Source organism: Crocuta crocuta, unplaced genomic scaffold, assembly GCF_008692635.1.
Source record: "Crocuta crocuta isolate KB4526 unplaced genomic scaffold, BGI_CrCroc_1.0 scaffold50, whole genome shotgun sequence".
NCBI classification, from domain to species: domain Eukaryota; kingdom Metazoa; phylum Chordata; class Mammalia; order Carnivora; family Hyaenidae; genus Crocuta; species Crocuta crocuta.
The window spans coordinates 4,141,168-4,155,428 of NW_027527428.1; the positions used below are offsets into that span (position 1 = coordinate 4,141,168).

General features: G+C 58.1%; 1 protein-coding gene across 1 annotated transcript in view; it reads left to right on the forward strand.

Annotated features, from left to right (window-relative positions):
• Positions 1-10,674, forward strand: part of SEC14L1 (SEC14 like lipid binding 1) — a 51,458-nt gene extending 40,784 nt beyond the window's left edge. Inside the window, exons 9-16 of the mRNA XM_077756262.1 lie at positions 1,783-1,871; positions 3,181-3,251; positions 4,131-4,302; positions 4,577-4,711; positions 6,362-6,496; positions 8,558-8,809; positions 9,692-9,870; positions 10,093-10,674. Coding sequence (XP_077612388.1) covers positions 1,783-1,871; positions 3,181-3,251; positions 4,131-4,302; positions 4,577-4,711; positions 6,362-6,496; positions 8,558-8,809; positions 9,692-9,870; positions 10,093-10,198 — 1,139 coding nt within the window. The 3' untranslated portion in view covers positions 10,199-10,674. The remainder of the gene's footprint in view (positions 1-1,782; positions 1,872-3,180; positions 3,252-4,130; positions 4,303-4,576; positions 4,712-6,361; positions 6,497-8,557; positions 8,810-9,691; positions 9,871-10,092) is intronic.
• Positions 10,675-14,261: the final 3,587 nt, after the last annotated feature.

The following is a 14,261-nucleotide window of genomic DNA, read 5'->3' on the forward strand; positions in this document are numbered from 1 at the left end:
CAGCTCCCCCCTCAACCCCCACCCCTGCTCTGCGCCCCTGAGGAGCACAGGCACGGGCTGTCTGCTCCTCCCCTCCCCCCGCTTGTCGCCCCCGTCAGCCGCCAAGTTTCCTCACCTCCTTTCTCAGTCGCATGGCTTTTGTTTTGACTGATTTTATTTATTGATTTATTTAATTTTTTAAAATGTTTTCTTTTTTCTGAGAGAGACAGCATGAGCAGGGGCGGGTCAGAGAGAGAGGGAGACACAGAATCTGAAACAGGTTCCAGGCTCTGAGCTGGCTGTCAGCACAGAGCCCGACGCGAGGCTCGAACCCACGCACCCTGAGATCATGGACTGAGCCCCCCAGGCGCCCCTGTTTTGGCTGATCTTAAAACTGTGACTTTGACGGCAGTTTTTTCAGAAGCACGGTGCTGGGAAAGGGGCTTTCTGGTGACTGGAACCCCTGCCATATCTGTAGAAACGTGCAGCCAGGTTTTCTGCATCATAACAGTGAGGACCTGCAGCTGTGTTAGGGAGGAAGCAAAACCCAGCTCAGGAAGTGGTCCCCCTGAAACGAGGGGGGATTTGAGTGTGCACAGTTCGCTTCGGCCGTTTTACGTACGTGCCGAGCTGCTGGCATCGCCAGAGGCGTGCGCCAGACACAACGGGTCGCAGACGCGGAGAGGGCACGGGGCGGCCCTGGCCTGCCCTCCCTCGCAGCTGGTTCTTCCCAAACAGAACAGCCCGGATGCGTCTGTTTTCCAGACGTCGTCTCTCTCGTACTCTTCCATATTGATTGTAGCTTCCTTAGTTTTTACTAGAAACGTCTATTTATTCTGTCTGCCGACCCTTCAAAGACTAAAGCGTGATGGTAAAACATTAATGTATTTTATAGGCGTTGGGAGACACTTGTGAGAAATCTTCCTCAACAACACTGGGAGCGCAGAGACCTTTTTGTCTTACGTAGAACAGTCTAGAGCCAGATCCCTGTAGGCGGTGAATGAGGTTCACCAGGTGATAAACACAAGGAGGAGTCGGGCCCTCTGTCAGAGGAGTGTGCCGGCCCCCCGTGGACCACAGAAGGCAGGTCTGCGGGGCTGGTCGGGAGCGGGTTCATTCCCGTCCCTTCCCCTGCTCCCCTGTGGCAACAAGCGTCAGGGTCTAGAACGTACAGAGTCTGTGGCTCGGGGACCCGCCGTGGCCCCTGAGACCCACACCGTGGCTGCGGCTGTGCGGCTGGCTTGTGACAGGGCGTCCGCAGAGCCGTGAGGTCCCTCTCAGGCTCCATCCGTTAGACCCCCGGGCTGTGAACACCCAGAGCCCACGTGTGCTGGTTGGTGTGAATGTGAAGATTTCCTGGAAGTCCTTGTTTTCCTTGATCCTTTGGGTGGGAATCCAGGGAAGCTGACTTTAAAAAAAAAAATCAAGATGTTAACATTTGACAGCCCACGAAACGAAAGCATTTTTTCCCTGAAGAATAAGAAATTTAAAATATTCCATCTTCACGAAAAAGGCGTGGCTGTTCTGAGGTTCCCCTGCCGTTGAACGGCGGCTCTGTTCAAGCTTCTGGTGGTTTGGGGAGGCCGAGCCCGGTCCCTGCTGGCGGTTAGATGGGGGGCCGGACAGAGGCTGGGTTCCACAGGGCACCCCAGACCCGGGGCGGCGGTTTGGGGGGTCCCCCTACACACACAGCCCACTGTGGCTTCTCGGCGGGAGAGCTCGCCCCTCGTTGAGGTTCCCCCAGTTGCATGGTCGGCCTCTCGGCGGGCCCGGCGCTGATGATGCTCTCCTTCCTCCCCGTAGACGGGCGGCCGCTCTACGTGCTCAGGCTGGGACAGATGGACACCAAGGGTCTGGTGCGGGCCCTCGGGGAGGAGGCCCTGCTGCGATACGTAAGTGCCTCCGGGCGCCCGCTGCTCCCTTCCTTCCCCTCCTCAGCCAGCGCAGGGGCCGCGTCGCAGCTGTCCTTTGGGGCCAGCGCAGAGCGCTTTTGCACTTGGGAGTGGAAATCTCTTAGTATGTTTGTAGCATTTCAGAAGAGGGCACAGAAGTTAGGATATTGTCCACAGGAAAGCGTGAGCAAAAAATCATTACAGCCACTCCACTCGTCAGGGCCTCTGGGGGCCGAGCTGGAGCCCTCTCTTTCCACTAAATTGGCCCCTCCCCTCTCCTCTCCTTTCGAGATGTGTCTCAGGTCAGACCTCTTCATGGTAATTCTTTCCCCGGCACGGCCTTTTGGGGGCGGGAGCGGGGGTTGACCTCTCCCATCTGAACTATTGGAAATGCTTCCCTCGTGCCCCCCTGGACTCCGTCCTCCCCACCCCGCCACGTCCCCATCAGCCCTACAGTGTGGGCAGTTGGGGGAAGAGTGTTGTCCTTAAGCTGAAGAACAAATGAAAACTTTATAAAAAAATTTTTTAGATGTTGTATTTATTTCTGAGAGAGAAAGAGAGACAGACTGTGAGCAGGGGAGGGTCAGAGAGAGGGAGACACAGAATGTGAAGCAGGCTCCAGGCTCTGAGCTGTCAGCACAGAGCCCGACGTGGGGCGTGAGCCCATGGACCACGAGATCATGACCTGAGCTGAAGCCCAGGCACTCTTCAGACAAAAACTTCAAAGACAAATCTATAATCCCGTTGTCTTCGAATATCTGCTGTGTATTGTGCTGGCCCTGCCACTCTGTGAGTGCTTACACGTGCACGCACGCCTGGCCGCATATACACCTGCGCGCACATAAAGACATGGATGGACTGTGTCTCTAGGGGAATGTTTGTGAATCCAAATCCGAGTCCCCTTAGCCGCGCAGCAGGCCCGCTCTCACCCTGCCCTTCCTCATGGATTTCTGAGCGGGGTAGAGCATCCCCCGCTCGCAGCTGCCTCCCCCTACCCCAGATGCGCGGGTTCCAGAGACAGGTCAGCAGGGCACGCCCTCCCCGCCCATCCGGTGACACCTAGCCCTGCTCTCACGGGATGTGGCTGTCACCTCCTCCCACAGGACGTGCTTGTCCTCTGTGGAGAGAGAGAGTCCTTGTCAGGCATGGTTTTGTGCGTACGCGTGTGTCAGAACATCTAAATGGGTGACTCTCTGGGTTGACACGCTTGCCTAAAATGGGCTGTGCTGTTGTCACTTTGTTTCCTAGCTTGTCACAGTGGCGTTACTTAGACTCATTGTGGGGCTTTTTATGGCCCTTTTAATCATAGGTTCTCTCCATAAACGAAGAGGGGCTGAGACGGTGTGAAGAAAACACAAAAGTCTTTGGTCGACCCATCAGGTGGGTGTTGGTTTTGTTTTCCCTTCCGGCTTCTTGAGAATATGAATTAAATACTTCTAGTTGACTTTTAGGACCAAAATCTGGTTTGATTCGTAGGCTTTTAGATTTTTAGACCCCAATCTAAATAGTAGCCTGCTTTCTGCAGTGTTCCCAAAGTAGAAGATGGACAGCCACGTAATATGGTCCTCTGGGAGGGGAGGGGGTGCTGGGTTTTGTCGCTCCCGACCCCAGGGCATTGCTGTCCCCTCCCTCCGGGTGGGTCAGCCTGTCTGGTTAGGCTGCGTGGTCCTTGGGAGCCCCGGGGGTGCAAAGAAGTTGCTCCGTATTGCTAGACCATTCTGGGACTGTGCGGTGGTGCAGGGGCTGACACTAGCAGGGGCACAGCTTAACTGGAATGTGAGTTCCACCGTGACAGGAGGGGGTTTCCAGGGATTTCTGTCCCTGCCGTATTCTCGGCTCCTGAGGCTGGGCCGGACTCGGTGGATGCCTGCGAAAGAGGAGTGTATTGTGATTCATCGCAGCGCGCCTTAGAAAGCCAGCCCCGTGCCCTGTTGGGTCAGCACAGGTGGCTCAGGGTGTCACGCGCAGCACGTCACCTTGTTTGCTGGTCACGAGTGCACCCAGGTGAGGCTGTGATCGGCAAGCCAGGGACGCTTTGCTGCTTGGGGGGCGGGTCCTGCCACCCTGAGCCTGTGTCCTTTCTGTAGGCAGATAGAAATACGGCTGTAACACTTTAGGTTTTAGACACTGGTATATTCTCAGAAATGTATACAAAGGACCGTTTTCCAAGATCAAAAAGCAGAAACAATAGCAGTAGCTTAGGACGTGGTTGGCGAGCGGGCCGCCTGGTGAGTCGCCCGCCTGTCTGCTCGCCTGCAGTTCGTGGACCTGCCTGGTGGACCTGGAGGGTCTGAACATGCGGCACCTGTGGCGGCCAGGCGTCAAGGCCCTGCTGCGCATCATAGAGGTGGTGGAGGCCAACTACCCCGAGACGCTCGGCCGCCTCCTCATTCTCCGCGCCCCCAGGGTGTTTCCCGTCCTCTGGACTCTGGTAGGTCTGGACGCCCTTTCGCAGAAGCGAAGAGCCACTTGGAAGGCAGGTGGGCGTGCTCCACACACGCGTGCATCCCTGACTGTTAGCGCTGACTGGTTAGGAAATAACAAAACAAACGTGGAAAGATCCACAGCTTCTCAGCCGTTTAAGGGAAGAAAGAGTTCCCGAGTGTCCCGTCAGACCCCCTCCCCGAACCCACCCCCACCGCCCGCTCATACGGTCACATTGCCGTCTTAGTCGTTAAGCCATGGTCGTCTCTCATTACCTACAGGTGAGCCCATTCATCGACGACAACACGAGGAGGAAATTCCTGATTTACGCAGGAAACGACTATCAGGGTCCTGGCGGCCTGCTGGATTACATTGATAAAGAGATTATTCCAGATTTTCTGAGCGGGGAGTGCNACGCACGCTTCTTCATCGTTAAGTACTGATGAGGATTTGTTTTAGACTCTAATGTGATTGTAGCTTGCTTTATTCACTCAGCTTTGTGTGGATCAGATTTAACCATCGGGGGTGGGGCGAGGGGATTGTGCGTTTTATAAAAACACTTAACTCCGGATGATTCTCCAAGATGTCCCCCCAGACAGTAATCAGGACAACATGTCGAAGGGGACACACTAAGAGAACCACTTCTCTTCTGTAATCGGGGTTTTTTAATACATTGAGCTGCTCGATTATCAGCCAGACACCTCCACTTGTGTGCCCTGAACTGTGACGAGGGTCCTTGAGGCCCTGAGAGCCCCCAGAGGGTGGCCCGAGGGTGAAGGAGACCTGTGGAGGCCCAGGTGGCTTCCTGAAGTGACAGCTGATGCCGGAGGGGGATCCGGCTCTCGTTAGAGGAGGGTCTTGGTCATCCTCATGGTGAATAAAGTTACCCGTTTCAGATATGTACCCACTGGGTTTGACACACGTATTTATTAGCTAACGAGCTGGGCTTCTGGAGGAATCTTTCCGGGCAGGTAGAGGAGCGTTCAGATTCAGCTTTCAGGTATCGTCGGTCGTGCGCTGCAGGCAGCGTCACAGTGCAGTGGGAGGGGCCGGTGAGCTACAGGGCCCTCCTTCCCAGGTGCCGTGACGTTGAGCTGGGAGGTCAGGCATGCAGCATCCCAGAAGTGCCTCGTGCTGCCTGTGAGAACGGTCCCAAGTGGCCGCTCCTTCTGTTGTGAGCTGGAGCCGAGGGGGTCCCGGCTCCTGGCAGATCGGACCGTGTTTGTCAGGCACTGAGCACCGTGCCATGACCACTGTGCCGAGAGTCCCCCTTCGTCCAAGCGTCCGGTCTTCGGCGCCCGTGCTCTGGGCCCTCCTGCACCCCTGCGCCCTGCGCATCCCTGCGCGCGGCCGTCCGATGCCCCTAACAGGACGCCGTGCTGGGACGGGTCTCCAGGCTCGCTGCCTGCTGGCTGGACACCGTCTGTGGGTTCCCTGTGTCCTTGCCTCCTGGGGCCTGTGCTGCGACACGTGCTGAGGTGCTGTGAGCCTGAGTCCCGATCATTCTCTCAGGCTCAGCTAGGAAATGTATGGAATACAGATTCTCATTCAACTTAGCCTGTTTGCAGTGGATTCAGAAGAAACTCTCCTTTGTTGTTTTTCATCTGGTGTTGTGGGCCAATCCCCTGACTCAGGTCAGACACGACACTCTCCTCGCTGGTTATGTGTATCCTCACGGTAACTGCACGTAATGAAGAAATGCCTGTCGTTGCTGAGAATCCAGCTTTTCTGAATGTATCATTGCCTCTTACAGGGCAGCGTAAATGCTTGTGGTTCTTACGTAAACCAGCTTTAGAAATTGAGGTCAGTGCCTCATAAATATTAGTGTAAATTCTGTGCTAAATCAGCTTCCGCTTGTTCTCGTTTATTTAAAGTAAGACACGTGTTGAAGAGGTTCTTAAAAATTAGTTTGCTAAGTCCTGCAGAAGAGTATGACCTTGCCAGCGTTTTCCACTTCCTGAGCGGCCCGGAGGAGCCGAGCTTGCTGGGACGTGGCCCTTGCCGGCACAGTGCCCGGGGGTTCCTGTGTCTGCACGTGGCTTTTATTGCTGTGTTTGTATTTCCAGTGTGAAGTGCCCGAGGGCGGACTGGTGCCCAAGTCTCTGTACAGGACGGCGGAGGAGCTGGAAAACGAGGACCTCAAGCTGTGCACCGAGACCATCTACCAGTCTGCCAGTGTCTTCAAGGGAGCCCCGCACGAGGTGCGCCCTCCGCGGCGACAGCCGCTCTCCCCAAGGAGGAGCTCTTTGGCTGGCCTTCTGAATAGAATGTAGTTTAGGGAAATCAAATGCTTTTCTGGTCTTTGTCTTTAGGTTGTTGATTGCTTTTTATTTTTTCCCCTAAACCTTTTGTGGCGGCACATGTCTACACTGCAGGGCAGGCATCTCTCAGGGCCCCTGTGCTTGGAAGGAGACCAGGCCGCCTGATTTCCAGATACCACTTAGTGCAGGGATGAGGGGCATGTGGGAGGCCTTTCCTGTTAAGGTCAAGATTTTTGACTCTTGGATTTAGGTGATTTAATGATTACATAGGGCTGGTTTCATTTCTCTTTTTTCCTGATTGAGCTTTGGTTATTTAGATTTTAAGGAATTTGCCCATTTTCGGAGGTCAAGTGGAGTGAGGAGAAGGCACATTTCTATTCCCTTCTTGCCGTCAACGTTTGGTGTGGAAGCAAGAGCGCCTGTGTTTTGTATACGCCGTGTGTCCGGTGGCGACGTTGTGAGCGGTCTGAGCTGTGAGGGCTCCCAGCCAAGTCCCCTTTCCCGAGCTCCGGGCAGCTTTGTGCCTTGAGGGTTGTTGCAAGGACGCGGCGCTAGACGCCGAGCGGGCAGTCAGGAGAAGGGGCCGTGGGCTTGGGCCGCTGCTGGTGGCCAGGAGCTGAGCCCTTACTGCCACCCACCATGTGTCCGTGCCTCTGTGTGTGCTGGAACGGCCAGCCAGCCACCTGTGGGGGGACGGACTGTCGCCGTGTTTGAAGAAGCAGAGACACGTTCGGTGTGCCTCGTTCCTAGGTCCTGTAGGGAAATCTCGAATTCTCAGGACGTGGCCTTCAGGATTGTTTATGTTAACTTTCTGTACGGAGACCAGGCTCGAAGAGGTGGAGTTCTCATTTCCCGTTCCTCCGGTGACTCCCTCTTGTCTGTGGTACAGAGCTCAGTGGCACACGGCGCTGCTGTGAGTCCTAGGGTGTGTGTGGAAGTGTGAACATCTTCTACATCGCAACGCTAGAACTCACTTTGGGGATTAAGTGACACGCAGATCGAGGACAGTGCTGCCCCTTAGACAAAGGCTGAATTCAGTGTCCCCCTTGTGAGTGCAGGAGGGAGGGGGTCTGTGGGCAGAGGGGCTGCGTCTGGGGAGAGCTGGGCCCCTGGGGAGCTGCCTCGCCGCAGGAAGAGACCTGCGGTTCCCAGAAAGGACTCTGGTGCTCCCCAGTCTGCTCTTTAGGGAGATTCCAGAGTGGTACTTCTGCGGTGAGAAGGGGCGGTGGTGGAAGGGGAGGGTCTGACTGACGACAAGCAGATGGCCCTTCCAGGGAAGAGGGGGCCCCGGCCTCGGCTTTGGAGAAGTTTCTGAGCGAACACAGAGCTTCGGGCAGCTGGGTTCAATTCTCACGTCCCTCCCGTAGTCATGTTCTGAACTGTATCACTTTGATCAGCCCCTATTGGGAAAGTCTATAGGGGCACGAGTTAGGAAGTTTGGGTTTTAGGTTGGTGCTTGGCCCCGGGGGCCCCTCCCCTGCCCTGTGCCACGTGGCTCTTCTCTCCCCGCCCTGCGCTGGCTGCGCTGGCTGTTCCTGGCAGGTGTCCGTGCCCTCCCCTTGCCCGGGATGCTTCCTTCCGTTCCTCCACGTGCCCTCTGTTTAGCTTGCGCCTTCTCTGGACCTTCCTCATGCTCGCCAGCCTGGGGCATCCCGTGGAACCACTTCTGTGCCTTGTTGAGTTACTGCTGTGCAGATAAGGCATTTCTACAGCCAGGACCCGGTGTTGCGGACCGAGGATCGTGCAGGGGGGCCGTCTCGGGCTGTAGGGGTACTTGACAATGAGCAGGAGCCATCGGTCGAAAGAAGGGAGAGCTGGAAGGCTGGGTGACTGAACGTGGCTGTAGGGAAAGAGACGGCTGACACGACACATGTCCCTCCCACGACACACACATAGCTGGGCCGGAAAGCTCCTCCAGGGATGAAGCTGCCGCAGTGATAGTGACGGCACAGGTGGAGTCTCGTGCTCCCCTCAGTTGCTTAACGAGATCTCCTTTCCCAGATCCTCATTCAGATCGTGGATGCCTCTTCGGTGATCACTTGGGATTTTGACGTGTGCAAAGGGGACATCGTCTTCAACATCTACCACTCCAAGAGGTCGCCCCAGCCTCCCAAGAAGGAGTCCCTGGGGGCGCACAGCATCACTTCCCCCGGCGGCAACAACGTGCAGCTGATAGACCGGCTGTGGCAGCTGGGCCGGGACTACAGCATGGTGGAGTCACCCCTGATCTGCAGGGAAGGGGAGAGCGTGCAGGTGCGCCTTCGTGACTGTGTGTGGTCTCGAAAGGGTGGGGGTCTGTCGTCTGCGGGCGAGCGCAGGGGGCGTGTCCGCTTCAGCTCCGGTCAGAATGTCACTGAGGAGAAAGAACCCAGACCTCTGGACGGTTCTGGACAGCCACTGTGTGCTGGGCTGAGGAGCAGAGTAAAAGAGGATCTTGCTCAGCTTTAAAAGTAACGGACAGCGTGAGGTCAGGCCCAGAATTAACGGAGGAAGTCATTTCTGCAGGTTGTCGTTCACATCCTACTTTAGATTGACATCCTTTTAACATTTTTTTTTAATGTTTATTTTTGAGTGAGAGAGACAGAACATGACAGGGGAGGAGCAGAGAGAGGGAAACACAGAACCTGAAGCAGCTCCAGGTCCGAGCTGTCAGCACAGAGCCTGTTGTGGGGCTCAAACTCACAAGCTGTGAGATCATGACCTGAGCTGAAGTCGGACGCTTAACCTACGGACCCCCCAGGTGCCCCTACATTGACATCCTTTTGGCCAGAATACTCTGGGAAGATGGTTGGAAGCAGGTCCAGGAGAGCATTGCCTGGTCCGATGGCCTTTTTTGAGCCCCTTACAGCTGAGTGAAGGGTGTCCCGAGCTCACCCAGCCTGCCCGGCGCCTGCCCCTGTGGTGGCTGTCCTCCCCACAAGGCCGCAGGGCCTCCCCAGCTCCCAGCAGGGCCCCTGCAGGACTGGCCCCGGTAGTGAAGTGAGTGGCAGGGCCCCCCCCCCGCCCCGCAAGGTGGCCAGCGGTCCCTGGCATCCGGGTGGGCTGGGGAATGCTCCTTGTGGCAGCCGCCGTGGGTGGGCGTGGGGGAGGGGCTGGGCAGGGAGGTCTCAGGCAGCACCGCCCCCTTTGTTCCAGGGCTCGCACGTGACTCGGTGGCCAGGCTTCTACATCCTGCAGTGGAAGTTCCACAGCATGCCAGCGTGCGCCGCCACCAACCTGCCCCGCGTGGACGACGTGCTGGCCTCCCTGCAGGTGTCGTCCCACAAGTGCAAAGTGATGTACTACACCGAGGTGATCGGGTCTGAGGACTTCCGGTACGGGCTCCCCTCCCCGTTGCGCGTCTTGGGTACAGGTGGGAGTGACCCTCTGTGTGCCCGGGCAGTGGGGGCCCGGCCCCGGGGGACCCGCTCTGTGACGGCCGTGGGGGCCGAGCAGGTGGCAGAGAGCCGGGTGGCCAGGAAGTCGGGCGGGCAGTGTGTGTGTGGGGGGCTGGCGGCGGGACCCTCTCGTCTCACCCCTCCCTGTGCTGCCCACAGAGGCTCCATGACCAGCCTGGAGTCCAGCCACAGCGGGTTCTCGCAGCTGAGCGCCGCCACCACCTCCTCCAGCCAGTCCCACTGCGGCTCCGTGGTCTCCAGGTAGTGCCCGGTGCTCCCCGGATGGCCCGCCGGGCTCCGCCAGCTGCCGGCCCCCCACCCGCGCTGCGTGGACCCCTCGGCCTCTCGGGAGCGGGGAGCTGTCCGGGCAGTCCGCGAAGTCCTCGGTCCCAGACTCTCTCAGCAGGTAGTTTTAACTCTGACTCAATAGCCATAGATTTTGTATACGGTGTGCACAAAATCAAACCAGAGCACAAGGGCTCCCTTGAAAGAGAAGTCTTTTGTATACAATTAAGAGGTAGACTTTGTCTCTGAAGTTGATGCAAAAAATGTTTCCAGCAACCTCGTCCACACGCTGCCCGTCAGCGGATGAGACCCCACCCCGCCCTTCAGAGGCGCCGCCACCCCACCCGGCGCAGGAGCTGCCGCCGACTCGGCCATTGCCACGTGCAGGGGCTCTCGGGGACTCCCCGACGCCAGGAAGCCGCCGCCATCATTAAACACTTTCTCTTTCCTCCTTTTCATATCTTTCTGATACTTTGAGAGCAGGGCTTTTCTGTCCGTGAAGTGCGCGGAAGGGGTTCGTGCGCTTGCCCTTTGGTGTGTTGTCCTTCCCGCGGCCGCTAGTTCAGAGCTCCCTCCGGATGGGTGTCCCCGCTGCCTCCCCAGAGCCCGGGGGGCCCTTCTCATCACTGGAGGGACATTTTGAAGACTGAGTCGTGTTTGCCGTCTCGAAATTGTCCGGTGTCCGCTTGAGCTAACTGGCTTCTCGCCATGCGGCTGCTCCTTGAGGGCGTGTGGCCTGCAGGAGCCACGCTGCTTTGTAAAAGGAAACTGCGGGCTTCGGGGGCGTGTGCGCATGTGCGGGCACGTGGGTGGGGGTGGCAGTTGTGCGAGTGGCTGTGATTGCAGGTGTGACCATGGCAGTAGTGGGGGGGCACATGCATGTTAGAGTGTGCGGGGGTGCGTGTGAGTCAGGTGGTGCTGGCCGGTGCGTGCGTGCGAGGCGGTGCACTCGGGGGGGAGGGGGGTAGCAGTGTGATGCAGGGGGCTTGTGCACGGGAGGCAGTGCGTGTGTGTGTGTGTGGCAGTGCACGCAGGGTGGTATGGGGAGGGTAGCAGCGTGATGCTGGGGGGAAAACGGGTAAAGTAGAAAGTGAGTTAAGTTACAAGGGATTCTTCGTAGCAGCGAATTGGAACGTGAGCTTCGCTTGCCTTCTGTTTTCTCTGGTCCCTGCGAAGCAGGGCCCGTCTCGCCCTGGCCCGTGTTTTCTTCAGCTGTTTATGGGAAAAGCAGGTTCTTTGCAGATCTGTCTGGATGTCGCATTAGGTTAGCGTTTGTGATACAGACGTGACGTGTGGGGTCGTGTCAGGAGAGGCTGTGTGTTTAGACACACGCCAGCACGCACGTGGCTGGCCCGGGTGTACACGGGGGCCCCGTGAGCCCCGTCCGCCGTGTTTCTGGTCTGCTCTGAGGGCCCAGCTGGGCGGCGGCGGAGGGGGAGCGTGCGGAGGGCGCATGTGCCCCCTGCGAGCCCCGCAGGCGGGAGGGGCCCCCGGTGGGTGCGGCTCCCGAGGTGGCCGGCATGCCGACCACTGGCTGCTCCGTAACTGCGTCCGCAGTTTCCTTTGAAGAGATAAGCTTCTTGGTGGCACCTGGAGCCTTATTTCCAGAAAGTGCGGTAGGGTTACTTACATCTGCGCTGCTTCCAATCCGTGCTCCTTTCTCCCAGATTGTAAGGACGGGATCCGTGCTCCCTCCTCCCAGATTCTAAGGACCTGAGGGGGGTTCCTCTCCTTCTCCTCTCTCTCTCTCTTTTTCTCTCTCTCTCTCTCTCTGTCTCAGATGGCGATTTTGCAGACAGTGGCCAGGAAAACACTTCCCTCCACAGTCCACCCCAGCCCGGGGTGTTTGTAGACCTCTCTGAGTTGCAGCCCTACCCCCCCCCCCCCTTCTGAGCACTGGCTCCTTTTCAGTTGACCCAGAAGTGTCCCTATCATGTCCCCAGAGAGTCGAGGGCCCCTGTGAGAGTTCAGAGCGCATGGCGGCACAGACGCCTGCAAGCTGTGCTCGTGGCCACGGCACCCGCTTCTCGGGGAGGGGCTGCGGGCATGCGGGCCCGGACTGCGCCCCGGCTCTCCGTGCCCCGCACCGCACCCCCCGCGCTAAGGGTTCTTTTGGTTTCCCTTTTTGACTAGTGTCTTAACTCCTTTTCCTTCCCAAATGCATTACTTGCATATCAAGTTCTGTAAATGTTTTGTAAACATATTACCTCACTCTTGGTGATACGATACTGATAGTCTTTAAAAGATTTTTTTACTGTTACTGATAATAAATGTGAACTGTTTAAAGAAAACGTGTCCTTCTTGCCGTGAGGTGCGAAGCAGCCGTCTCCCTCCGAGAGCCTGACGTTCTGGGGAGACGTGAGGGGTTGAAGGCCGATCGTGCTGTATTGTCCAAGTTTCCGAGCCGGGCCCGGCGGGCACAGGGGCCAGACGGCGGCCGCAGCGCGCGGCCCCTCACCCGCGGAAGAGGGCGTGTTGCAGCGCTTCGCGGAGCCCGCGGAGCCCTGGGGCAGGTGCCCGGCGCTTGTCCTCCCGTCATGCGATGGATCCTTTAATCCCGCGGCGTCAGAAGAAGGCGACGGGCAGGTGCGGACCTTCCGAAGCCCGGGCCACAGCCTGGGCCACCGTCCCCCCGCAGCCCGTTGCCAGCTGGTGCAGGGTGCTGGGGCCCAGGAGCGCTGAGCGGGCGCTGGCCACCTCTGTTGGGAGCTGTCATTTGCTTTTCTAGTCAGGGNCTTCACCCCGCTCAGCGCGAGGGCCTCGCTGACGCCTTGGCCCGCGGCTGCAGGAAGCGCGGGGTCCACACCCGGTCCTCCCGTGCTCTGAGCCCCCTCCCGGTCCTCAGGTCAGGCCTGCCTTTACCAGGCCTTCGGTTTAGCATCGGATTCTCACGGCGGAGGCCTGAGAAACGGGCGAGCCCCCGTCTCTGCTGCCCCCTCTCGGCCGCCGCGGGGCGTGGCCACGGAGTGGGACGTCCTGGACAACGGTCCCAGCGTTACGTTGGGCCGCCAAACCTGTAGCACGTGTTTCTCTGTGAGCGCGGCGCTTCTGTGACCGCTGAGCACAGCCGTGTAGGGCGCCAGTCAGCCCTCCGGTCAGGGCAGGGGTGTCCTCAGTAAAACGTGATGAGCCGATGAATCGTTTCTTTGGGAAGCAGGGCTTCTGGGAAGAGGCTGGAGGCAGCCCCGTTTGGAGACGGCACTGAGACTGCAGAGCCTCAACCCTGAGGACATCTGAGTTGTGCTTAAAAGTGATTAAAATGGCAAAGTCTGTTGTTTATTTTCTCCCACAATAAAACCCCCCGTGGACGTCGTTCGCTGCAGAACGAGGTGGTGAGGTGTCTGCGCAGCCCGGCTACGGCCCCAAGCGCCAGGGTTGAGCGGTGGAGCGTGAGATGGACGGAGGCAGGGCCCAGGCCCGGGCCAGCTGGCAGGTGCCCGGGAGGGACGCTGGGCCGGGCGGGGCTGCGCTCCTTCCGATGGCGGCTGCCAGCGCCGCGGGTGAGGGGGCTGCAGGGTGGGGCGCACACCCCCTTGCGGCTCCCAGCGCCAGCCTGACAGGGCTCCCTGCCAGGAGGCGCCCCGCACCGAGGAAGACCTGCCAGGTCAGGAGCGGAACGGAAGTCCAGCAGGAGAGGGACAGGAAGGAAAGAGAAGGCTGGGCCCAGGCAGGGCGGGAGCCGGAAGCCCGGCCGCAGAGACACACGTTTTAAATTTCCCCAGAACAGCAGAAGGGGGAGCTCTGTAGAATTAGAAGTGTTCTCCTAACGTCCACTTCCTTCTGGAAGTTCGTGACACTCTTAGGCCTGGGGGGCTCAGTCGGTTAAGCGTCCAACTTCGGCTCAAGTCATGATCTCACAGTTCGTGGGTTCGAGCCCCGCGTCGGGCTCTGACAGCTCAGAGCCTGGAGCCTGCTTAGGATTCTGTGTCTCCCTCTCTCTCTGCCCCACCCCTGCTTGTGCTCTGTCTCTCATTGTCAGTCAATAATAAATAAATGTTTAAAAAATTAAAAAATAAAAATAAAAAAGTATCAGAAAAGTATCA